General features: G+C 49.4%; 1 protein-coding gene across 12 annotated transcripts in view; it reads right to left on the reverse strand.

Moving 5' to 3' along the window:
- Dlgap2 (DLG associated protein 2) overlaps window positions 1–27,067 on the reverse strand; it is a 531,604-nt gene that overhangs the window by 47,486 nt on the left and 457,051 nt on the right. For all 12 annotated transcript variants that reach the window (XM_063235015.1, XM_063235014.1, XM_013143569.2 and 9 more), the window contains one exon: window positions 12,953–13,164. In XM_063235015.1, coding sequence (XP_063091085.1) covers window positions 12,953–13,164 — 212 coding nt within the window. The remainder of the gene's footprint in view (window positions 1–12,952; window positions 13,165–27,067) is intronic.

The raw sequence follows: 27,067 nt of genomic DNA on the forward strand, positions 1-27,067 counted from the left end.
CACTGCCTCGAAGGGGCAGGTTCACAGCACTGTACAGACATGTCTGTGCATGCGTGTGTGCATGGGTATTCTGTAGTGCGCCTCTCAAGAGTGGAGCTCCTTCTTGTGTGGCTTAGCCCACACTTCACACAACCCGGGACTAACCACTGAGTGCAGGAAGAGGCTTCTGCCCAGGTGAGTTCCACGCTGCTCCGGCCCAGGGTCCCTGCTGGAAAAGCCTCTGAAGCTTTGCAGTCCGGGTAGGGTCTCTCTGCCTCAGGGACATGACGTCCTTCCCCAGTGCCATCTGGGGCTGCAGCAGGGATGAGGCGTTGCAGCAGCGCTGGGGCACAAATCTGGTGCCCAGAGGCACTCGTGAGCTTTTCCATGCAATGACGTGGAGCTGGGACCGAGCCATTTCAGGGATCTGCTCTGTGCATTTTCATCCTGCTGTCACCTCTGTGTCACAGATTAATGCCGTCCCCTTGGTGCCCTCTGCTGCCATGTGTGGCGTGAGGTCTTCAGGGGCCACCCACTTCCTGAGGACACAGTGACAGTGAATCCAACATTGCAGGTGTCCTTTGTGGGGGCCGCTTGGTGTCCGCAGGTGGCAGCAGGGCATGGATCCCCTGGTCTCCCATGAGGTGAAGTCGCCAGGATCAAGAATACCCATGGCCACACTAGGTTTCTTACCTCCGTGGAGGGGTCACAGGAGCAATGAGGAGGGAGGTGGATCGGGGAATTGCCTCCGACCTCCTGGGCCTCAGTTTACCCCCAGTGCTGTGGCTCATCCTTCTTCCTCCGTATGGGGTGGCTCTTTCACCCTGCTCCTAAAGCTGGAAGCCTGTCCCTGAGCAATGTGACAGCAGAGTGCCAGGCACCAGAAAGGGGCGAATGCACAGAGCTGCCAGGCAGAGCACAGGGTGCCAGTATAACAAGTTTCAGATGAGAAAAGACTCATTTCAGCATCAGAAGTCCCAAGAATTATCCCAGATAGGCCCAGATAGGGCAAACTGATACTCGAGAAATTCAGGCTCAGCAGAGCTAGAAGTTAACCACATAGCTTGTGATTTTACGTGTCAAGCCTGGCAACACCACAAGGAGGCACATTTTCTCTTCTGAGGAGTTTGCCATGTCAAGGACACAGACAAGAGGGTAACTTTTTTTGTGTGTGATACTGGGTACCAAACTCAGAGCCTGTGCTCGAGCCATCTGCAGCCCACCTCTAAAATCTGAAACGCAGTTTCATGAAATCCATAAGTTGCCCAGGCTGGGCTATAACTTACTCTTCCTGCCTCAGCCTCTCAGAGTGTGGGAATCTCAGGCAGGCACTGCCATGCCTGGCAGGATGGTGCAGATTTCAAAGCACACTGTAGCGGGAAACCTAGAGCAACTACAGTGTGTGCGGCAGGGGGTGGAGAGAGGCTCCTGTGGCCAGAGAGGGAGGGTGCTGGGGGGAATGTCCCAACCCAGGTTTGGAAAGCAGACCAGAGTTGGGGCGAGGCTGAGGCCACCTAAGGAGTCTGAAACTGGCACCTCAGCCAAGTGAGCACTGTCTTGCACCCAGGACCCCAGGAGGAGACCCCAGGTGAGGATGGGGAGGGAGATGCTGTGGAGAAGCCCAGTGACTGACTCTCTGTTCCTCACCACCAACTTCTCTGCATGGAGGCTCAGAAAGAACAAGTCATTTTTCCAAAATCACAGCCTTGCAGGCATGTGAGGCAGCATGGGCCACAGGGACAGGAAGAAGAAACTCGGATGTTGCCCAGGTCCTAACCTTTCCTAGCAGAGACAGGTACATCCAGGGAGAAGAACCCACCCTGCAGCTGGATCTGGGTGATCTGGATCTGGGGATTTCAAGCCCTTTTGAGGGCATTGAAGGGAAGGAGCCGAGTGGAGGTGAGTGCAGGCATGTGAAGCATGGGCAACTGGCCAACAGCATGGGAGAGAAGCCTCCAGAGGCCCTGCGTGCAGGGAAGAGCCTCTGGAGAGAGGGAGGAGAGGGCTCAGCAGTGTCTGGGAGCCACTGGGGCATCAAGTGGACTCAGACTGAGGAAGGATGTTGGGTAGTCGGACCAGCAGAGAGCAACCAGGCTATAGAAGGAAGAATATGGAAACAGAAGTGACAATTTTGGACAATTTGTCCCTTTGCTAAGGAAGAGGATGGAAGGTAGGAAACTGGAGAGAGCCTGTGGGTTTCCTGGGGGATAAGATACCTGTGCTTACTTTTGACGGTGATAATACTGTCACATCACCCAGAAGGGCAGGGTCATCCTCCCTCCAAAGAGAAACATGCAGCCCATGGGGACACAGCTGGGAACATGTAAAAATGTCACTTTGTGTGGAGCCCTGTGCCACGGGGTGATGGGGAGCAGGCTTGGAGCCAGGCAGCCAGGTTCAGGTCCTGGCTCTGCCATCTGTGGTACTGTGGTTCTACACAAGTTACCTGATGATCTCTCTGAGCACCCTATGGGAAGGATGGTGGTGAAGGGCCAGTGATAGTCTCACCTCTACCTCAACATCTGCCCAAGGTCAGCTCTTAATCGACATCTATGGGCGCTGCATCAGATGTGACCCCTGGGCGCCTGGCTTGGGGAAGCCTGTGCAGGAGTCCTGAGCGTTGGTCATGTAGAGCTGGAAGGTGTGTTCTAGGGCACCTGAAAGTGCAGGGGCAGGAGGCTGGGCTGACTGGATATGTGATTGAGACAGTATAACGCTTTTCTTCTTAAGAGATCAGCTAAGAGAGTTATTTTCCTTTCTATCAAGTCTTAGAACAGAAGAATCAACAACAGGACATGCTTAGTCACTGAGAAAGATGGGCACACATACAGGGTTCAGGTCCAGGTGCAGGACTGGGGCTCTCGGGGACCTTCCCTCAATCCCTCCTCAGCACCCTGTGCACTTCTCTAAGCTGTCCTGGTGGGACAGAGTGAACTTCTGTTTTCACCTCCTGATGGCCAACAATTCACTTACTGGCCATTGCGTATCTTTGTTTGTGAAGTGACACTGCATGACGCTATTTAATAGGGTTTTTGTCTTTGTAGTTTTTACACATTTTACACTCAAATCCCTAAGACCCCCAAAGCACAGGAAACAAGAGGAAAAGCAGAAAAAAGGGGTGGTAGCAAATTAAAAAGCTATATAGCTAATGAACCATCAGCAGAGTGAAATGACACAAAGAATATTTGCCAACTATTTATCAAAGAGTTCATATCCCTAACATATGATGAACACAAAAATTTAACAGTAATAATCAACCACATTTAAAAACTGAGAAACAATCTCAATACATGTCACAAAAGAAATACAAAGAGCCAAAGTTTTATAAAAAATATTCAACACCATCAGCTATCAGGGAAATGCAAATTAAAACTCCAGTGAGATACCATGCCACCTCTGTCAGAATAGCTATTCTGAAAAAAAGAAGAGACAAAAAAATGCAGGAAAAAGAGCTCATATGCTGTGGTTAAGAATATAAATTAGTACTAGCAGCATGGAGGCGCCTCAAAAAGTAAAACTAGGATCATGCATATTACACAGCAATTCCATACTGGGGCACACCCAGGGGATTCTGTTCGCTGTGGCTCGGCTCATACTGGCTGCAAGGACTCACTGGAGGCACCGTCAAGAGGTGAACGATGGGGGAGGTGTGAGACCTTGCTCACCCATGAAGAAGAATGAAACCCTGTCATTTGTAGTAGTGTGGGGGAGCTGCAGGACATTCTGCAGGGGACAGACAGACAAACAATACATGGTCTCTCTCTTGTGTGGCAGCTGTGAAGGGCCTGAAAGTAGCAGAGTAAGCACTAGAGGGTGGGAAGATGGTGTGTGGTGTGGGCGATGGGACAAGGTACAGCTCCAGGCGCCCTGAGTGGCACCCGTTAACACACTCACCCTGCTAAGTCCTTTCTTCCAATAGCACCCAGCATAGAGGCACTCAGAGCAGAGCCACAAAACCATGGTGCCTGGGATGAGTGTGGGTCCTGGCCTTTGAAATGGGATGGCCTGTCTTCTGCCTGTTTTGGTTTCAGACACGTGTGTGCATGCGTGTGTGTGTCCCAGAGTCTGTAACTGTCTTTGGTAGGGGGTTTGTTCAAAGTAAGCTAATGTTCCAGAGTGCAACTCCCACTTTTTATATCTGAAGGACCATGTAGCTAGGGTGAACTCACCGCTCCTTTGGGGAACCACATCTCAGTTCACTGTTATGCTGTTGCTGCCAGTCTAGGGCAATGACGCTGCAAGGGACAGAGCCTGCCTCCTGTCTCAGATTCCCAGGGTGAGGTGGTGCCTGGCTGGGTCCTCCAACAGGGCACCCTCTCTCTCTGGTTTTGAGGGAGATGCTGTCACATGGTGCAGACACCTTGCCCTCAGGATAGTTGCGGTGGCAGCCACCTCCAGTGCATGGTGTCCCTGCCAGCCTTGGGTGGCAGCAGCGCTTGCTGTGAGGTCATGGGCAGTATTTATGCAGCTCTGTTTACTGGGGCACAGAGCCAGTGACCATGATCTCCCCTAGTTTTATCTTCAGTTTGAAGAGCCTGGCAGAGTCCTCCAGGGTCCCACCCTCATGAGAGCTCTGTGATGAGAGGCTGGTATCTGACATGGCTGAGATAGCTGACCAGCCACCCTTCCCAGCGAGTCCTACCTTCCTTTCGTGTGCTGCTAGAAGCTCCCCAAGACCCACTTCTGCTGAACACACTGCTGGCCCCGCACATTTGAGTCACACATCCCCTGAACTGCCCTGCGCCGAGTGGTGTGGCTGGAGACCAATGTGAGGGGAGAAGGGGTCTGTCTCCCCTGCAACATCCAGCTTTTCTAAATGCGAACTTTGCTGTCGTCTTTCTCTGAAATTTACTGTTCCACAAAATCACAAATACAAGTCACCACAAGCATGCTGCAGATGAAGATGACACAAAGAGAGAGGACTTCACACTTCAGGGGCATGGAGACCAACCTCAGTAAGGACCAAGGCAACACAGCTCCTCTAAGGAAGCACATTTCTACTAAAGTAAGTCACTCGGCAACAGATATTCATGAGCATCCCTGGTCAGGGTGGCCCTGTCCGCATGGAGGACACCATTCAGTGTAGACCACAAGCAGGGCTGTGCTGTCCAGGATGGATCTGTGGCTAAGGATGACATCCCACAGCTCTCTCATCTCCCTCCACTGGCAGGCGCTTGTCACACAGTAGTACCGACTGGTAAGTTATAAGGAAAGGAGTTTCTGTGCTCCCAGTTGTGGTCCAAAGTAGCAGGGTCGCCTCTGGTGATGGCCTTTTGCTGGCAGAGACTTGTGGCACAGAGCATCATGGGATGAGACGCCTCGCCAAAGCGCATCTGGACTGGGGTACATAGCCCATGGATAAGAAGTTGCATCAAGGGGTCTCTGCATTCCAGGGGCAGAGACCTGTCAGCTGCGCATCCTACCTAGTCCCACTATGAGGTCTCATTGCAAGGAGTAAATTGCAGCATGCATTCCAGAGCTCCCCAGCAGTGTTGTGCTGTTCTCGTGTCTTCTGTATGTTGGCGTTGACTGATCTTCACACGGAGACCGGGAAGGGAACATCACAACCCCACTGAGGTGGCTCTGCTCACTAAACTCCTGGTGACACAGCAGCACTCTTTCTCCATCTCCCATGAGGACTTTCTGTCTCCATGTCCCAGCTGACTCTGGTGATGACTTTGGGGAAAGCTGCGACCAACCTAGTCTCACAAAGGAGTTCTGTGCCCAGAGTGGATGCTGCCCAAAGGTCTCATTCATTTTATACCTTAAAAGAGGCACTCTGCATCTGTGGGGTCCTGGGTGTGCAGAATGGGGTTGTGCTGGAGTGAGGGGCCCACTGCCACGTGAAACCACCTCCCTGCAAGCCACACTGCAGGTTAGTGAGCGCACAGTGGGTCTGGAGTCTCCAAGGGCCCTCAGACCCGCATGCCCAGGACAGTCCTGTGGTCACTGTGGTCCAGTGGAGGATGAGGACCCCATGAGAATGGGGATGCTGCTGTTTGCCAAGAATCCCAGCTGTCCTCTGAAGAGCAGTGGTGGAGTCTGTGGTGTGTTCTGACCTCCTCAGGCTTCTCCAGCTGTCCCCACACACGATGGGGTACATGTGAGCTGACACAAGGTGTCACATGGTGGGGCACAAGGTGAGCTGACTGACTCGGTGGACCTGCAGCCAGCAATTCTTCAATTTCACAACAGAAGCGATGCTCACCCTGGGCCCCGGTGTGAGGCTCTGCTCTCTGAAGTCAGATGCAAGGGTTGCCTTTGACAGCGCAGGGCTGGGACTGCTGTGGTGAGGAGCTCCGCCTACCAGGGCCATTGCTTTTGCAGACAAAGGTGGCACTAATGTTTTGTTGTACTTGCAAGCATCACAAGGGAGAATGAGGATCAAACCCTTCCTCAGCAGCCCTGGGCAAGTGCTGGCTCCATGTCAATGGTGGGCTGTCCCCGGGCCCCACCAGTTGGGCTGAGGTCACTCTTCTGTCCTTTACACCTGAGTCTCTCATATGAGAGCTACTCTCCCTCTGCCCCAAATAAGTCTTAGAAACCTGTCTCAAAGCTGTCATTCCTGCTTCAAAGCTGGTGTCAAGGCAATAAGAAAATCCAATGGTTTGTTCTAACTTGCACCAAAATCTCTGAGTACTTACAATAATGTGGATTTATGGTTTCTATCCCAAGAGTTGAGGTTCACAAAGCAAGGGTCAGCCCCCAGCCCCTATTTATTTTAACAACCAGGTGGTGCAGGAGCAGGCGTACTCTGCGGAGTTCAGGTGTGCCTGGATAGAGGATGGGTGGCACTGAGTTGTGGAGACCGTGATATTTACCCATGTCTTGTGGGAATGACAGCAAATGCACTGGCAGCACCATTTCTGGAACAGGGAAAGGAGCATTTTCAGGAAACTGCAATGCAGGTGAGCACAAGTCCTGCATCTGGGACCATGGAGTCCCAGTCCACAGAGGCACAGGTGGAGCTCCAGTGTCTGCGTGGGGCAGAGTGGCCTTCTGGTGCTGCTCTGCAGGCTCTGCTCTGGTGGCAGCTCAGACTTTGGTGGAGGAAGGGGTTTGAGAGGCCAGATGGGTGAGACACAGGGTGTGCCGTCATGTCCAGCTCAGCCCGGCCCTGGGAGCCTAGAGCTGAAGATCCATCACACAGAGGCAACCTAAGCCTAACGCTACACATAGAGTCTCCTAAAACCCGGCTGGGGCTCGGTACTCAGGGAGCCTGGACATCTGGGACAGAGGCCTTTGGACACACAGAAGGTGTGTGGGTTCCAGGGCTACCTGCTGCACCCTGCAGAGGTCTGAAGTGGCCAGAGGCCACCAGACAGCATAGACACAGCTGCCAGTCACCAGCTCCGGGGCAAAGGACGAGGCAGCAGCAGCCATGGAAACTCTTTGAAGTTTTGCTTCCTCTTGATCTTGAAATCCTGCTGAGAAGCAGGCTTGGCCCTTTGTCCTCTCAGCTTATACAGCTCTACTGCTTTTCGACTTCTGTGTGTGTGCATCAGGAGAGGAGAGTTGGTAGGTAAATGCCCCAACCATTGTTTCCACGATTCCACCCTCTCTGGGAAGTGGATCAGCCTAGTGTCTGTGAGGCTCAGATCCCCAGGTAAACCTGCAGAGCTGAACTCCTGGTCTTTGTCCCTGCTCTGAGCTGGGGCCTTTCTGGGGAATTTCCATGGGATCAGGGTTCCTGTTCCTCATGTTGGTCACCTGGGCCCTCTGCCTCCTTGGGCAACAGCTAATGGCAGTGTCCTGAGTGACCCTGGGCCGGAATCACCTGCCCTTGCAGCTGCCTTCCATATGTCTTGTACTTCTTCCCACCGTTACTCCCAGGGTCACTGCTGCAGCCACAGAGGTCATGCTGGACTCTGCCCTCAGTTATGAAATGCGGGCCTGCTCAGATCCCCAATTCCTGCTCTCCCAGCAAGGCACACTCTTTTCCAGCACCCACAGGTGGCTTCCTGGGCACAAGTTACCTGCACAGTGACGGGGTCTGGCCCTGTTCCTGGGAGTGAGCTGCACCTATGTGGCTTTAAAACACACACCGACGCCTAGTTCCATGCGTGGCTGAGAAGTATCACAAAGTCCTGACGTGAAATTTATTCTGATGGGAATTTCACAACAGGAAAATTTTTAAGTGCAAGATGCTTGGAATGAAACATCCTAGGTTAGTAGGGGTCTTAGGTGACACTGAAATGAATTTTTAGTATCTTTTACTTTGTTAACACTAATTCATGCTTCTGGTAGAAAATGTGGAAAATATTTAAAAGAAAACAAAATTTAGCTACAAGTCCACCACCCAGAGATATCAACTACTAAAATTCTGGCTCCTTCCTGTGGCAGTTCTCTCCTGCTGCATGTGATCGTCCAAAGGCATTGATTTGCAGGGATGTGGCACCAAGGTGTTCGGTCCACTCCCATCGACCTGTCAGTGCTGCTGTGAAGGTGTCTCACCAGCCACACAGTAGAGCAGAAGGCTGCACAGTGAGAGTGCAGGCCTCCTCTAATCTGCTAATGCCTGTAAGAGGCAATAGGGACCAGGGAAGGGGACACTTCAGACACAGACCATGGCACCAGCTCTCCCCTGGGACTTTAGCCAGCTGTCCCATCTGAATATTCAAGACTAACAGGCTCCTCAAGCATGGGGGTTAGGTCCTTAAAAATCCATACATATATGCATGCACAGCCATGGTGATGTGCACACACACACACCAACGCTCCGTCTCTCTGGAGGCCCCTGGCTAACGTAGGGGTGATGTCTATAAGTTGGCCCACATCACACACTGGCTGCAGCGTTGGGCACCTGGAAAGACTCTGTCATCTTGCAGGCTGGCGGAAGGTGCTATTCTGGTGAGCTTGTGCCTGGATGCAGGGATTCCAACTTCGGGCTGTGCTGGTGTCCTGGGCTGCTCTTCACCCAGGGCATCTGATACTGTCTACCTCAAGGCCAGCATGCTGTACATGTTGCATCCTTCTGTGCCGGGCCCTGTCCCTCTGCTCATGCTGGGCTCTGCACCATGCCAGTGGGTAGGGGCGATGTACATACTCCATGGAGGGTGGCATAAAGGGCCCAGGACAGGGCCCTGGGGTCACCTAGGCATCCTGCCGCATGCCTCTGCTTCACCTGAGCATTCTGTGGTGGTGAGGGCTCCTGTGCACTGAGATTATACTCAAACCCCACTCACTTAACCATCATCTATGCTGGGAAAAGTCATAAGCTTTCAAACCTGGGAGAAAGTTGACTGAAGATATAATTTATTATGCTAATGAGCATTTGGTGTTTTTTTTCTTTATGTAACAGAAAGGTGGAAATTCTGCCTGATGCCCTATTTTACTGAAATGTTTCACTGAACCCCACTGTCTCCTGGGCTCTCACAAGTGGCAGGAACATGTGTTTTTAGCATATGCTGCCAAATTATTCAATGAAAGATTCAGAAAGCAATTTCATCTTTAAAACCTGTCTTTGAAAAACCCTGAAATAATGTTTATAATTTTAAATTAACTCTACTTAGGTTGAGGTGCCTGGTTATTAACTTATTTACTTGATAACATTGTTACCATTCAGCTGTAATGCAGTCATTTGCTTGATGTATTCCACCCTTCACATTTTACCTAGTAGAAGAAACAACTGTGCTCAGATAGCTGGGTCTCAGGTGCTGGAGCTGAATTAGCCTGACCTGTTGTCTTCACCAGGCGGGAGGACCACACACCACACAGCCTATTCAGCGCACACTGCTGTTTGCAGTTTAGGTTTTGTTTTGCAGAACTGAGCCCCGAGTCTTACAGATTTGGCTTCTTTGGCTCCCTTCTCTGTATTCAGTGCATTCACTGGAACCTTGGAGGTCATTCGTTCAAAGGTGCTGGGTGATCATTTGGTAGCAGAATTCCTGTGTGACTTTCAGAGACACATTGAGCTGAGGAACCTATGCGGTGCCACCAAGTGTGCTGCCAGCTCTGTGGGCATAGTACAGTCCTGGCCCGAGGCTGAGTTCCAGGTCCCACGGGAACAGCGTGCTCCCAAGGTCCCATCAGTAGCCATGCTGGGTGGCTGCTTGAGGGTTGCAGGAGCCATAGGGTTGCCTGGCATACCTGACTCAGTCCAGGCCCTCTGTAGGGATGTCACCACGTATGCACTGAAAAGCTAGAAAAGTGGGCTCACAGAATCAGATACTGTGCAAAATGGAGAAAAATAATCACATTTTATTTACATCTTTAATCAAGCTTATCACCAAAAGGGCTCAAAAGAAGGCCCATATGAAAAAATTTGATGCACTACAAGAATTTCTAAAAGTAACTAAAAGAAAGAAAACTATTAATAGTGGCTATAGTTTCTTAGTGATCCTATTCCTCATCCCTGAGCCGAAGTGGAAATCAGAGCTGTGAGCCACCCACAGGACAGTGAGCACTGAAGCTTCACGGGCAGCCCAGGTGTAGGCAGCCTGACACTCAGGAATCACTACAATCTCCATTTCCAGTGCTAATGCATTTGGCTGAATCAGGAAGCAACAAAACAGACCTGAGCACCTCAAGGAAAAAAATAGCAGTAAGAGGAAAAATGAATATAGTAGAAAAAGGGAAAAACAACAGCAAGTTGATGAGGCCTCCTCCAGCCCATTCAGTAAAGCAGTCCTGTGATGCCCAGCTCTTCCCTAATTCACCTTTCTGTCTCAAGAAAGTCCACAGACCTTTGCAGCCAAAGCTGTTTTCCCCAAGAAGCAATTCTGTAAGAATATCCTAAGAACAGCGTCCCTACAATTGAATGGTTTCTATAGATGGGTTAATTGGCAGCTGATTTCTACAAAAGGCCCAATATTTGGTATCGGATGCAAGATCTGAAATGAAGAGATCTTCAAGCTCTTGTTCAGGGCCTGTGTTTCTAAGCTGGTGTCTGTTCTGTTTTCAGAGGGATCAGCTGTCATCCAGCCTCACAGGAGTGCTTGCCCAGCCTGTTCGGGATTTCACAGAGAACAGGTTCATCAGGGGCTAAGTGGAGGCATGAGGGAGCCCAGAGAAAATGTGGAATAGCTTCCACATGGTCAGACCTCCTTCACCGTACTGATGAGATGAAAGAGTCAGAGGCAGCCACAGCCAGGAGAGTCACCCTATGACACCACCAAAAGGAGAATGAAATACCCTGGTGCTAAGGGGATCTGTGTCAGCATAGTCACAATACCCACTTAGCACTTGGCACCCTCTAGCCCAGCACATTTGCTCACTGATGCCTGGAGCCAAGTGCAAGACCCACAGGTCCAGCTTGGGAGGCTGCCATGCCTGTGTAGCAGGGGTCCAAGCCTCATGACCTTTGACCCTGGCCCCACATCTGCAAACAGGCTATGTGCAAGGGGAACCTGTTGCTAATGAGTGGAGAGTGTGAGTGAGTGGGCCTGCAGGAGCACCTCGGAGCATCCAGGGCCGGAGAGGAGCAGGGCAGGAACCAGAAGACAGGAGGGGCCTGCAGAGGGAGGATTTTCTGCAGAGCCTTCTTTGGACTACTCTAGGGAATGTAGCAAGGTAAAAGAAGTGCTACACGATAATAAGGATGCATCTTAAAACACTAACAACAGGCTTGGGACTGATCTTTCAACAGCAGAGTGCAAGACTGCTTTCCACAGAATAGCCCTGGCTCTGTCGCTGAGGTCAGGTTTTCTGCAGAGCAGCCACAGCCTTCACAGAGCATTACCTGTCACATGCTTCAGCCCATGACCCAATAAGAGCTGAGCCAGGCTCTTGGGTCCTGCACAGATCCCAGCCACTGCCAAGGCTGCCCATTCCCTAGATGGCAGAGGACACGGCTTTAGTGTGCAACGGGATAACCAAGCACAGTGTGTGTACCACACTGACCCAGCTGAAATTAGGGCACAATTACTGAGTTCATCTTCTCATGATCCTGCATTCTTAGGTACCACCAGAGTTAATGTGAGCTCTCTGTGCATAGCTGGAGGGGAATAAATATCTCACCTGGCCTGAGCCCCCTTACTCAGCTAAGGGCTTCTCAGCAGGCCCTTGGGAGTGGGTGGAGGCAAGCTGAGGAAGTGGGGTGGCCTGACTGCACCAAGTGCACCTCTGTTCCCAAATGCAGGGTGCTTGTGTGGGGCCGGGCCACGTGGCTGCTGTAGGTAGGGTTCAGCTGCAGTCAAGGCTCCAGGGTTTATCCTGCACACTATGCTCCTGACATCACACTCAAACTGCCCCAGCACCATCAGCAGCAGGACAATAGAGAAGACTCCAAGACCTGGTCCTATTGGAGCTCCTGCCACTTTAGGCTTCCCAGGAAATGGTCCCACAAGCAGCACAACCACATACACAGAAGCTGCGTCCCCTGTGACTTCTGTTCCTGAAGGACATGGACAGCTTGCTGGGGACACAGGGAGGACACAGACAGCGCTCAGTATTTATGAGACACCTATTGCTAGAATGGAGCCTACGGGCAATGGATTGAGTGGAATCTCATATTCTCACAGCTCATAGTAGTGCCAATTTCTCAAAGAAACTTATTTGCTTATATTTTGGAAATTAAATTTATCAATAATGTATGTTTAAACAAATACACATAGCTATGGTATTCTGTTTGTAAAGCTAGGCTCCTCCTTCCTACGTGACAAAACTGCTGTCTAGAAATGCATTCACACAGCGAGCTGCCTAGGCGACATCTGCGTACAGGCTGACATGCACACACACACACACACACACGGAAACAGGTATTCCTGCTACTGGAAAAAACTCCAATGATCAGAAGGACACTGATGTGCCAGACTGGCCTGGAAATCAGACACAGCACCTGAGGACTCTCTTCAATTTCCACATAAGAGACAAAGAGCCAAATGTCCAGTTGGTCATCTCTGGGAGACAGACTTGTAGGCTGATGGCCACAGGCTCTCCTGTTTTCAGTAAGCTTTGGTGGATGATAGCCAGCTCACAGCTAAATAGCTCTGTTCAAAGAGGAAGCACATGGAGGACAGGAAGCCTTTCTTACGTTTGGTGGTCTCCAAGCGGCCTCTGTACGATGGACTTCAGCAGGGGCTCCGGCCGGATGGCCATCTTCGGGGAGGTCTTGGGGCTAGAGTCAGACTCCCCACTCTCCTCATCTCCCATAGCTTTGATGTAGCTGCCGCTTCGCATCCTCCGGCAGGGAATCTCTTCCTCCTTGCCGCCAGGGGGATACCCACCCCATTCATCCTGTGGCACCTAGGAGAGAGCACACAGTGGCATCAGTCTTGTTACCGGCAGCACTGGGCAGCACATTTTCTGCTGCCCTGAGGAGACCTACTCTCTGTGGTTGTTTATCATCTATGCTAAGATGCAAAAAGGTAGATGGTCCTCGGCACTGTCTTTCAGATCCTAAAAGGCCATGAAGAAAAGCACTGGTCTTCTTTCCATTTTAAAAGTAACAGAGAAGCATTGTGGAAAAAGTGAGAAAATACTAGGAAAGTAGGAAGGGAAAAAATTCATTTTTTTCAGCAGTTGGGAAAACATGGGTAACATTTAGACCTTTTTTTGCATAAAAGGAAACTGCAACTTGAGAAAACTGGACACAGAGAAAAGAATGGAAGAACAGAAGGAGGAGAAAAGAGATGCCTGAGCCATTATAAAACTTCTCCTTAGTGCAGCCTAGTAAAGGAATGGCCTTAGTTTGAGAGGTCACTTTGTGTCTTCTATCTCAATGATACAGGCTTGCAGTAAAGGACTTGAGTGCCTGGTGCCAGGTGCTGCACACGGGTTGGACCAGGACAGGTGCCAATGCAGGCCCACGGGGCTCCCACTGTGAGCTTTCATGCTGCAGTCCTGGCTTGGAGCCAGGCTTGGCTGCCAGGGGCCAAGTAGGAAAGTACTTGGTGTTCACCTTTCATACCTGGAACTTGAGATCCTCTCTCTACCACACACAGAACTGGGGAGGCAAACAGGACGCTTCTGGAACTATGGCCCAGTCAGGGCAGCTCCAGGCCTGGTTTCCTCCCTGAAGGCTCAGTAGCTTTGACACAGTTGACCCTAAAGGCAAACCGAAGGAAGCAAGATCTGGCAGCCTGCTGTGGAGGGCAGGGACCTCTAAATGCTCTCTGATCCCTACCCTTCATGAGGCCTGTGGCCCCAGAAGTCTATGTGCATTTCCTGTTGAACATGTCCCAGCATGCTGTGGGGGGGACGGGATACTGATGACATTCCATGGGCACCTTGTCCTGCCTCCCCAGGACCTGGGTGGCTGTGGGAAAGTGGTCTTCTTGTGGTACTTCTGCTTTTTCACTAAGTGACACTGTCCATGTGACAGCCTGATCAGGGCCCAGGGCCAGGGAAGTATGCATCATCATACTTCACATCTGCAGCTGGCCAAGCAGGTGCTGCTTAGCTCACGCACCTGTAGGCAGGACCCCTTGCAGGGAGGATGGAGCATGTCATTTCCGTAGCATCCAGCTTCTGCCTTTGAACACTGCAGTCCCTTGGGTTGGCTCAGGTACCCTGAAGCACAGCACTGTGGTACTGGCAAATGCAAACACAGCCAGGAAGATCAGACTGAGTGGGACAGAAAACCACAGCTCCCGTTCTGCAGGCCCAGCACTGCACTTTCTGTGTAGCCTAAGGTGAGCTGGGGACTCCATGGTCCCCTGTGGCCTGTGTCTCTGACATCGTTAGGCCATATTCCATGCCAGTCTCTGGACAGGTGTGAAATGCAGAGCACATCCGAAGGCACCAGGAAGTACTAAAGTCCTGGACAAAGTGGAAGCTGGCAGAATATCTTGCAGAGACCTTGAACTTGTAGGCAGAGTAATACAAAGGCCCAGTGACACACAGAAGGCTCCATCAACAGGGAGTTAGCAATTGAGAAAATGGGCATCAATTTGCCATGGAGAATCTGAGTTTCAGGGGAGACATCAGTTCCTGCAATGAGTACAGCTGCATACTGCAAAAATGACTGATGACAAGTGAAGAGTAGATTTCTCCAGGCACCTGACAACTCCTATCTATGTGTCTTCTCACCAAAGTCAGTTTCCAACCAATCACACACACAAAACCAGATGGAGAGGGCCAGTGAGCCGTCATTTCCGGGCTGCCTCTGCCAGGCCATGGGTGGGGAGAAGGGTCAGATCTTCACAGCGCTTAGCAGCCTGCTCACCCTGGCTCCCCAGGATGTGTCCAGGGACAGGAGAGTCAGTGCCCAGCATCAGCGAATCACTTGTAAGGGTGAAGGAAAGAATGGTAATATCTTATCCTAGGGGTAGCCTCAAATATTATATTCTTACTAGTCAGACACCAAAAATAATATCAGGGAAGAATGTGTATTAGGCAGAGGACAGTTCACTGCTTTTGTTGCTCTCACTGAATACCAACGCCAGAAGAATGGGCCCAGCCTTTTAAGGAGAAAGGCCCAGCTCAAGCTTGGCATCTGGTGAGGGGCTCCACTGTGTAATCAGGAGAGACACAGCCAGTGGTCAGCTCTGGTCCCCTCCCTTCTTATAGAATCATGAATGCTACCAGGGTCCCAGTTCATGCCCTCATCTAATCCTAGTCTCTTCCCTAAACCCACCCTAAACCCTCCAGTGCACGAATTTAGGGTTAAACTTCCAATGCAGGAGCTTCTGGAGACATACTCAAGCCCTCACCATAACCCTTTAAAGCAAGGGCTGCCTATGCCAGCAACAGAGTGGAGCACAAGGGATGGCACCAGGAGGACAGGCTCAGCCTCTCCAGTTATTTTTCTTTCTATTTATGTTTTTAACATTTTCTAATGGGACAGAATGATAGCTTTCAATGCCACTACACTTCAGCAGAGAAGACCAGGTAAAATGAGGTGAATTTGAGTGTGGTCAGGGCAGGAGAACAGTGCAGGGGAACACAGGACAGTGATGCTGCTGCTGCAGAGCTGGCACCCATTGTGTCCAGCAGGAGAAACAGTACCTGGGCCAGGCTGGGAAAGCTGGGCCATTCCCTGAGAACGTACTGGGTGACAGTCACCAGAAAGGAGACAGATGCCATTGAGAGAAATATCCACTCTGGCATGTTTGGGGGAGTCTTTTGTGGCTCAACAACAACTTTGCAAAAAAACCAAGGTGAAGCCTTTTTTCAGCAGTCTGCAAATTAACAAGTGAGACAAGCTTGTATGTTTCTGTTTTCAACTTAAAGGAGCCAATTTCACAGCCTTTCACTGAAAAAAAAAAATACTCAACACAGAAAGAGTGTAAACTAGAGTCAGTTTCTTAGTAAGAATTCAAGCTCTAAATACTGATTCCAAAGTATATGTTCCAAGAATATCAAAAACACAGGAGAGCAGCACGAGCCAGCAGGCCCTGGTGTGTTAGCCTTAGAATGGTGGGCCAACATGGTGCAGGGCAGTGCTGCAGGTATCTCCCAGCCCCACAGATTGGGGGAGCTAGTCCCTGTGACCTTCCCACACACAGAGTTTCCAGAAGGAGCCTTTTCCTAAGGTGGATGCCAAAGCACTCTGCAACATGCACTGTAAGGCTGCTTTACACTGCATGTTCAAATATCTTTCAGTGTTGAAACTAGGAAAGAGAAAGATTCCCAAAGCTGTGCTTCTGCAGGAAATGTCTATCTGGCTCTTCCAATGAGGAGTTTGCATGTGCTTTAAATTCATATTGGTGCACTGGCTGCCAGGGGGCAGAGGCCAGCAGGGCAGAGAGCGGCCGCCAGAGAGCTTGGGATCCCCAGGCAGCATTGGGAAGCATTTCCAGCACCCAAGGGAGCCCTAGCTCACGTCTGCCTGACTCTGAAAATCAGTTTTCCCATCTGCAGTTTCCTGAGCCTTGGACCTAGTTAAGCTTTGCATAAAACAAAAGCTTCTGGTTATGCATTTTGCAGAGCAATGAAGTTTGTTCAGGAGCACAACTATCTTGTAAATGGAGAGGCGAAAACTTGCTGTTGCCGATTTTCCATCGAAAACCGTCATGTACTGCTTCCAAACTCCAAGGGCTGGAGGGCTCCATTCATGTCTGAGTCCTGCCCATCTAGTTCGCAGCTTCTGATTCCAGCACCCAGAACGGCGTCAGAATCTTCACTCTTGAGCTCACCTGTGGCTGAGCCTTGACATTTTCCATATCAAAATGTTTTAGTTAAGTTACTTTCCTTTCACTTCTGTTCTACTAGAGTTCTGGCTGTGCACGCATCTGAGAGAGACAGAGAGAGGGACAGAGAGAGACAGACAGACAGAGGGAGGGAGGGAGAGAGAGGGAGACAGAGAGATGGAGGGTGGGGGAGAGAGATAGAAAGGGGAAGAGAAAGAGAGAGAGAGACCGAGAGAGGGAGGGAGGGAGATAGAGACCGAGAGAGGGAGGAAGGGAGAGAGGAAGCGAGAGAGGGAAAGAGAGAGAGAGAAAGAGGCAGTCACTGTGAATGTCAGTAGGTTACATGGATATCTTTGTAGAACAGCCAGGGAGATGTGAAGCATTTGTTGTAAATGGGGCACCCAGCGCAGGGAGCATAACAGTCCCTGTGTGGGGAGGAAGTGGTGGAAACGACGCTCCACCACGTGCTCATGAGAGCCAGCCCCCAGCAGGGGTCCTGAGGGGTTTCCTCACTGCAAGGCAGTGGTGATGTGGGACCAGGAGGAGGGTGGGTGCTGTGAGCTTCCTGCCCCAGGCAGCTGAGGCAGCCCCGGGAGCCAAAGACAGAAAGGGGTCCTGCTCAGGGCCGGAGCAGCCTGTTCCTTCTAGCCCTGCTCTCTTGGCTGCAAGCAATTTCCCTCCCCTTCCCCGCCTGTCCTTCTGTTTCTCTCTCAGCCTTTTCCGTGAGAGCCATTCTTGGTGCCCTACACTGGCTACAAGGCCCATTAGAGAGACTGTAGGGCTGGAAAGGCTCTTCTGACCTGGAAGCAGGGTTTGCAGCTTGGCAGGGGTGGATGGCTGAGGCAGGAGGCGGCCTGCTTGATTCCACCCAACTCAGGTCCCCCACTGAGGCCACAGCTCAGCCCCTGTGGGTGGCAAGGTCCTGGGGAGACCTCATGCCTTTCCATGGAGTGGGGGCTGAGAGACCCTGGACAGCGCCTGGAATGCGCTACAAAGAGCAGGAGCTTAACACCTCGGTGTGAACAGTGACCTCGAGTGCCTCCTCATACTTAGTGTGAAGTGGGTGTGTTCATTTTGAGGCCCTGAGTGTCATGGGTTTGTGTCACCTTTGCGTGCAGCCTGCCCTCCTCCACGGGACACTCTGTGCCCCTTCTGTTTGGGCCGCACTAAAACAGAATTTCTGCATTTCTGGTGCTTGGGCCTGTGGGGCCTGCATTCCTGCAGGGACAGCCGCAGCCCAGGGGGTCAGCAATGCACCCCAAGCTGCAGTTCGTATGAAGACTCTCCCTTCATGGGATCCTCACTTCTGCATTGCTTTCCACCTGCCCTGGCTGCCCAGAGGTAGCGTCCACCCTATAGTCTGATGCCAGCATCCCAAAGACTGGTCCTGCCCTGGCCACCTTGCCCATCCTTGCCTCAGGGAGCACCGTGCAGGTTCCTACCCATGTTGCCCTTGTTTCTCCTGCCTCTTGGCTGCCCTGGTGCTGCCCAGGTGGCCTGCATGGCTACTGAGGCACCTTGCTCTGGGGTCTGTGAGCAGCACATTCTGTTCACAGCCAGGCAACTCTTGACACGGGGGTCTCACACACCCACCTTTCGGCACCCTCGGGACTCACTATATGCGCTGGTCTCATTGCCCTTGCTGTTCCTCCCATCTAGTCTGGATGGGGCAGGAGGGTGAACAGCACTTGACCTGGGTCAGTCGTGGAGTTGAGGGCGGGGTCCCCTTCTGGGGTGCACAGTGTGGAGGGCAGAGGAGACAGCACTGTTGCTCATCATTCAGTGGGGCTCAGGGGTCCCCCGGGCTCCTGCTGCAGAACTGAGCTTCTTGCTCCTCTGTCTTTGATACCATGAGTGTGAAAGTGTCCTGAGACACTGTCAGTGCTGTGCGGGACACCGACAGGTCTCCACCCAGCCTTTTGAGCATGTAGGTGTCCTGGGCTCCTTCAGCCTGCTGGCTGCTCAGGGCCAGGGAAGGTCCTGCCTCATGGAGTCAACGTGGGAGCACCTGGATGTCCCCTGGAGTGGTGCAAGGAAGATGGCAGAATGGGACCTCTGCCATAAACATCAGACCCTGCCCCTGGGGAGGCAGCAGGAGACAGGCTAAGCTCCGTGTCTTCCCCAGGCTCTATCTTGATCATGGAGCCAACGCTGAAGAACAAAGACTGCTGGAGTGATCCCACCTGCACTCACATCACAGGCGCCTGTCCCCACACCTCCATTGCTGCCGTGTCCCTCTCTTTGCCCTTCATCGCCATGCAGCCACTGTGGGGAGAGGTTGCCTGACCCCACTGCCACAGTCCTGAACTCGAGGTGACAGCCAACGAGCTATGTGGAGGCCACATGCTCGCCACAGCTAACACAGCACTCAAAGCCCACATCTCGCATACTGGGACACCCCTGTTAAACCAGTGCAGATGGCACAGCTGCTCACGAAGACCAGCCAGGACATGGAAACAGGAACCAGGCCCGCAGCAGGGATCCATGACCTGCTGGAGTCAGAGTTTACGCAACTGCAACAAACTCAGTGAGAACAGGAGAGCACAGGCAGACAGGGAAGCCAGGAGGGCAGCTCATGACCTGAACAAGGAACTCAGCAGAGAGAACCGTCATTAAAAAAACCCAAATGAATCTTAGAGCTGAAGAACACAGCACATGGAATAAAAATGTGAGCCTCAACAACAGGCATATCAAACAGAGTAACGGTGTCTAAACTTAAAGGGGTCATGTGAAGTAACCAAGCAAACAGAATTAAGCAGAATGAATAAAGCCTGAAAAACTCGAGAGCACGTTAGACAAACACATATTTGAATTATGAGCATTCCAGAAGGAGTTGAGGAGGAAAAGGCATAGAAAAATTCAACAAAATAATAACTAAAATGTTCCCACTTTAGGAAATATGTGGATATCCAGATCTAGGTGTCTCAAAGGACCCAAAATAAGTTTGAACAAGTAAAGGTCACTTACACAGCACAATATAGTCAAACTGTGAACAGTACAAGACAAAGAGGTAATTCTACAGTCAGCAAGCGAAAAGCAGTGAGTCGTGTCAAAGAAAAGCTCATTAGACTCGGAGTAGATTTCTCTGCGGCACCTTACGGGCCAGGAGAGAATGTGATGACACATTCCACATCCTGAAAGAAACTCAAAACAAAAGCCTGGCAGCCAACAGTGGAGATATCATATGGCTTCTATGAGAAACCAAAAGTATAAATAATTTAAAGCACAAAATAAAAGATAGAAAATAGAGAAAAACCTGCCAACCAAGACACGATACCCAGCAAAGCTAGTTTTCCAAAGCGAAGAGAAGTAGTCTTTGTGAGATAAGCAAACCAGAAGGAATCAGTGCCCTGCAACAAATGCTCATGAGAATCCCTCATCTGGACATGGAAGGGCTATCCCGAAATCACGCCTACGTGTGAAAATCCATGAGAAAGGAGACACAGTAAAAATTAAAATTTTAATACAGAGAGAAGCCTAAGCAGTACGAACAAGAGAGGAAAGGACCTAGGGAACAAAACATGACAGCAGCAAGACTCACGAGTCATTAGTGAACCCGAGTGTAAACACATCAGGCTCCATGAAATGATTTAGATTGCTTGAATGCATTAAAAAACCCAGAAACAAAACCAAGAGCCCATGTCAAGCCATCTCCAAAAAGTCAATTGTAAAGAAATGCAGACTGAGGATGAAGGGAGGGATGAAAATGAGAACATCCATGCTTGTACCAATTCAACAAGAGGTTTAACATCTGGAGATACACGTGTACCTAATGCCAGAGCACCCAATCTTATAAAACAAACATGATTCTATCTATAGGGAGGCACAGAGTCCACCACAGGAGCAGTGGAGGACTGGACACTCATGCAGACAAAGGTTAAGGAGGAACAGAAGTTACTCACACTGCTTATCAACGGTTCAATAGATGTTTAGAGAACACTTCATCCATCAGCCACAGAACACACCCCTCTCACCAATGCATGGATCATTCTCCAGGGTAAGTCAAATGCGAGGCCACAAAACAAGTCTCAGCAAAGTTTTGAAAACTGAAATTGTTATCCTGTTTTGTATCTTCATGGACCACAGCATAATAAAACTAGAAACCAACAATAAGATTCATGAATTGTACAAATCCATGGAAACGAAATAACAGGCCCTCAAGTAAACAAAGAAATTAAAGGGAAAATTAAAATTTATGGAAACATACAAAATGAAATATGCCAAAGTGGAATAATGTGAAGGAAGTATCAATAGTAAGTACGTAGCAACAATCATCTACATTAAAAATTGAGAGACTTCAAATAATCTAACAATATAGCTCATGGAACTACAAAAAAAAGAGAATAAATGAAACATAAAATTGGAAGAAAATATGCAAGAAAGATCACAACAGAAATAAAACAAAGACTAAAAAATACAAACAATCAATGAAATGAAGAGTTGGGGCTTTTAAAACATAAAAGAATCAACAGAACCTTTTGTTATGCTTAGAAAAAATAGAGCAACCCTAAATAAAATCAGACTAAAAAGACACATTGCAGGTGGTACCTTAGCATCAGAGACTCTATGCAAACACAGCGGAGGACTTGGAAGGAATGCTTGATGATCTGGACATTAACTTACCAAACTGAACCATCAGGACCCAGAAAATGGGAGCAGGACAGTAACAGTAAGAAGTCCGCATCAACAGCAAAAAGTCTTCTGACAGAAAATGATCAGGAGCAAGCAGATGGCTTCACTGCTGAATTTTACCAAACTTTCAAAGAGCTATTGATTCTTCCCACAGTATTCCAAAAACATAGAAAGAGGAGGACCTCTTCCCAACTCATTCTAGGAGACCAGCATTACCTTGATACCAAAACCAGACAGGACACAACAAAACAGAAACCTGTAGACTTTCAGCATCCCTGAAGAAACAGATGCACGTTTCTCAATATCATGTGAAATGAATCCAACCACACATCAAACAGATCATCACAATGGCCAAGAAAAATTTATCCCAGGGATACAAGGATGGTTCAGTATACGCAAGTCAAAACACAATACACCATATCAATCGATTGGAAAACAAAAACCATATGAACATCTCAAGAAACATAGAGAAAGAATTCAATAAAACTCTACATCTACTCATGAAAAGAACTTTCTCATTAGCTTAGCTATAGAAGGAACATATCTTAACATGGTAAAGTCTATATATGACAAACTTACAGCTAACGATCACTGAATGGGCAAAGCCAGAAGCATTTCCTTTGAGATCTGTAACAAGACAGAGTCTACATTCACTACTCCTGGTCAACATGGTGCTACAAGTCTTAGAACAATTTGTACAAGACAAAGAAATAAAGGACATTCAATCAGGAAAGGAACAAGTAATTATCCCTGTTTGCAGCTGAGAGGATTCTATATGTAGGAAAATCTAAAGGTAGTAAGAACAGATAAACGAATTCCATAAAGTTTCAGAGGGGAAAAATCAACATGCAGAAGTCAGTATCATTGTCATAGATCAGCAACAACTTGCTATGAAATGTAGGAAGCTGTCCCATACACACACTGCTATAAGAAAACAAAATACCTAGGAATATGAATTATGTGAATGATCTCTATGGTGAAAATTAAAAATTATAAAAGAGGTTAAATAAGATACACAACTTAGGTTTATGGACTGGAAGAATTACTATTGTTAAAATGAACATACTACCCAAAGCAATTTACAGATTTAACAAATCTCCATTGTAATATTCATTGCATTCTTCAAGGAAACAAAACCCTAAATTTCATAAGGAACCACAAAATCCCCACATTGCCAAAAGCAATATCAACCAGAATTAATGAGCTGCAGGCATCACAGTATTTGATTTCAAGACACAAATACTACAGGGCTACCGTAACCAAGACAACATACTAGAGTCACAAAAATTGACACATAGACTAATGTAACAGAATTGAAAACTCATAAATAAATTCACATCTGAAGCCAACTGATCTTTGGCAGAGGAACCAAAAATGGACACTAGAGAAAGGATAATTTTTCCAATAAATGGTGATGGGGAAACTGGGTATGCACACGAAGAAGAATGAAACTAGACCTGTATCTTTCACTCTATACAAAAAAACAAAAACAACTCAAATATGTATCAAGGAAACAAATTAAGACTGGAAACTCTGAAACTACTAGAAGAAAACACAGGGAACACACTTGAAGATGTCACTATTGGGAATGATGTGGGTATGTGTTTTTTTTTTAACACTCCAAAAGCATAGGCAAAAAGCAAAAAGCAATGACAAAATGGGATTATATCAAACTAAGAAGCTTCTATACAGCAAAGGCAACTGTCAACAGTCAAGGAACAACCTACAGAATAAGAGAAAATATTTAAAGGTTCCTTGAGGACTTCATATCCAGAATCTATAAGGAACTGAGAAAACTTCAATAAAAAGTCTAGTTTTAAAATGGGCAAATAATCTGAACATATTTCTCTAACAGTAACTAAATGTACTGAAAAGTGCTCAGTGACAGTACTCACTAGATACATGCACATCAGCACCATGGTGGAATGCCATCACACACCTAGCCAGAATCACTGCCTCCAGGCACGACATAAATAAATGCTGGCAAGGACTCCAAGGGGGAGGAACTGTTACACAGTGCTGAGGGCATCTAAGCCACATAGCCATTATGGAAAACGGATGGGAGCTCCTTCAGAAACTAAAAAGAGAGCTATGCTGTGTTCCAGGAATCCCCTATGAGATGCATATTCCAACAAAATGAAATCACCTTATCCAAGAGACACCTGAACATGTCCCTACTGAAGCCCTTCTGGCAACAGCCAAGATTCTGTGCCTTTTAAAGGATGAATGAATAAAGAAAACATAATGTATACACAAAATGGAGTATCGTTCAGGCAGAAAAAAGTCCTGCCATTTGCAACCATGTGGATGGAACTAGAGGGCATGGTATTAAGTGCAATAAACCAGGCACAGAAAGACAAATGCCACACATCCTTGAACTCATTTGCAGAAAAGACAATGTGGCCTCGAAGATGAAGAGAGTAGATGAGTGACTCCTAAGCCTTGGGAAGGCAGGAGGGAGCTAGGGGAGAGCAGGTGCCAAAGCAGAGAGAGCTAGAAGGCCCTGTGCTGGTACAAACCTTCCTGTTTCAGGAGGCACTGGGGAGGAGACAGGTTAAAAGTCTCCAACACCACGTACTAAAAAGCAGACAGAAGTGCTCATTTTCCTGACTAATCATCACACACCATGGAGTGATCACACGGTGCCTCATAAATACACACAGATGCTAGGTGTGAACTGAGCAGACTGACGTAGAGCTTCCACGAAGGAAACGGGTAGCAAGGCAGACAGAAGGTCAGGGCACACCTTCGGTCAGAAGGTGTGGTCAGAGGTCAGAGGGGCCTGGCTCACCAGTGGCCACTCAGCCTTCTCCTGGTACAGTGAAGCTTCCAGCCCTGGATGCTGTGGAAATGGTCAGAAAGGAGTACATCTTGATACCCTTTCAAATTGGTAGGTAGAAATGATGAATGTGGAGCCTGGCTCCACTGTGTGAAAGGTGGGTGCTCCATCCTGAATTGCAGCACGTGAAGTAACCTGTTGACTGAACATCACTGGGGAAGCAGAGTTTAAGTGTGTTTTGTGTGTGCAAACAGAAAGTGCATGACTTTCATGTCTGAGCATCCACACAGTGCCCCAAAGGTGGAGTGAGGCCAGCCTCAAACCTCTTTCAGCATGTGGCTGGGGGTGTTTAGGCCCTGAGAGGGAAGCTTCATGGCTCACAAGCACCTCCGTTCCACCTTGAGCTGCCCAGGCTCACACTGCTGACTGGTGATGAGTGCTTTCAGGCTTATTCCATGATTTCTCTCTGAGGCAAATGAAGGGAGTTTAGGGTACAAAGCAGCCTTTCCTGCGAGTGGACGGGGCAAGCCCTGAGGGCCAGCGAGGGTCACCCTGCCTCCAGACCCCAGGAACACTATGGAGGGGCACCGAGCAGGCCCGCAGGCAGGCACACACCCTCACTGGCCAGGCTGCACGGTGTCCCTGCCTACAGTCTGCCATGGGTATCAAAAGCATGGCCTGGGTAGTTTGTCTGCCAGTGCAGTAAACAAGAGCTCAGCAAGGAATAATATGGGCCAGAAGTTTTTCTGCTTCTATGCATAATGTTTGACCTACTTATAGTCTCCTTGCAATGTTAACTACATATTCAAAGGTGGAAATGAAATGCGAACCTCTATTCACCACAGAGCTCTGGTTTCTAGAGAGAAAATAAATGGAGCTCCTAAACATTTACATTCCCCTTCCTGTTCTTCTAACTCTTACTTGTGCAGCAGCATTTACAAACTTATTTAGTTCCCTGACACTGCAGTTCAGAAGTAAGAGCTGGGCTTGTAAGGACCCAGAACCTGTGTATTTCCACCAGGAATGTGAGCTGTCAGCTGGGGGATGTCTTTGAGAGTGCTGGACATCCCTTCTGCAGAGTCTTAGGATAAAAACAGCCTGAGGAGATGCGCATGTAATTGGCAATGCTGTTCTCCATAAATCTTCCACCTCAAGCCTGGGTGACCACTGGAGGATGATGAGGAGAGGTGACACTGGGGCCTCAGCAGGAATGGTGGGGAGACAGGCAGCTTGCTGCTGGGGAGAAGGCCCTTTGTAGATGACGGTTCCAGGGTGCTTCCTGGGCCTCCAGCCTACCCATCCTATGGCCACACTCCTGCCTGGCCTTGGGACAATGGTGTGCAGGTTTAACCTCATAGAACACGTCATTCTGGTGGGCAGAGGGGCTGGGTTGAGTGAAGGCCACCCCGGACCACATCTGCTGCTGCAGCCTGATGGCACTCATCGCCAGGCAGCGGTGTGAGGCTGGGAAGTCATAACTGTCCTCTTTCCTCCACACATTATGTACTTAATACCAGGGGATTTCACTCAAATGCCTCTTTCTACTGAGCCACATTTTTTCACAGTATCAGATCACAGCTTGTCATCTTTGTTTTTCATGGTACTATAAACAGACATGATGTTCAGAAGCCTAGAAAATGCATTTTCCAGTTCACCCGATCCCTTTGAGGACACTGCTCACCTGCTGGCTCACTGTACCGTTACATCCAGGCAGAGCAGGGGGATCTGGGAGAAATGGGGGGGCTTGACAAGGCTTCCCACTTGGTGCCCTTCGAGGCTACCTGTGGGGATGACGGTGACCAATGCTACACAGCAGGGAAGGAGACATGGGTAAGGTCCAAGTGCGGCAGTCTCATGGTGCTTTAGTGACAGAGGCCAGAGGAGCATCTTCAGTGACCCTGGCACGGAGTCCAGACTGCAGGGCTCGGGCCAGCACCCACTGCCAAACACATGGCATTTAAAAATAAAACAATTTAGAAGTGGAGAAGGGAGGAGAAAGGCGGGGAAACTGTCATGGACAGAGACTCTGACTGGGTGGCCCCTCCCAGTCCCTGAGCTGGAGCCTGACACAGATGCCCTGCTACAAAGAAGTCCGAGCCATTGGGAAATTCACATAGTGATTCAGTATTTGAAAATACTGAAGAATTACCATTCTGAATGTGTGAGCAGCTATTGTAGCTGTTTGAGAAGGAGTTGTATCTGTCATTGTGAGTGTTTCAGAGAAGAATGTGTAGGTGTTTACAGCTACAGATATGTGGTGGGTGGGATCTGCTTTGGCCTGACCTGGGAAGGATGGTTGAGGGGCAGACAGCAGGGACAGAGTCTCAGCTCCGCTGTGTGGTGTCTCGTGGGCTCTTGTGCAGTGGTGTCTCCTAACAGAATGCTGACGCAGGGTTTCTGGGGGGCAGCATAAGCCATCGGGCAGGGCCGTGGGGAAGGTGTGGTGGGAGCCAGAGGGAAGCAGGCAGAACAGGTGGCTGGGGTGACACATCTATCATGTGTTCAAGAGACACAGAGCAGGCATTTCCCAGCTCAATAGAAAAGGCAAGCATGTGCTACTGTCATGTCAAAATCAGAGCGCGGGCACCGGTTCTACTCAGCGCATCCTTTTAGACAGCAGCGATAACAATTTTCCCTGTGGATATTAACTAACCTTTGCCAACTA

The sequence above is a fragment of the Cavia porcellus genome, unplaced genomic scaffold (genome assembly GCF_034190915.1).
Source record: "Cavia porcellus strain 051 isolate PalLab524CR breed Dunkin Hartley unplaced genomic scaffold, mCavPor4.1 scaffold_24, whole genome shotgun sequence".
NCBI lineage: Eukaryota > Metazoa > Chordata > Mammalia > Rodentia > Caviidae > Cavia > Cavia porcellus.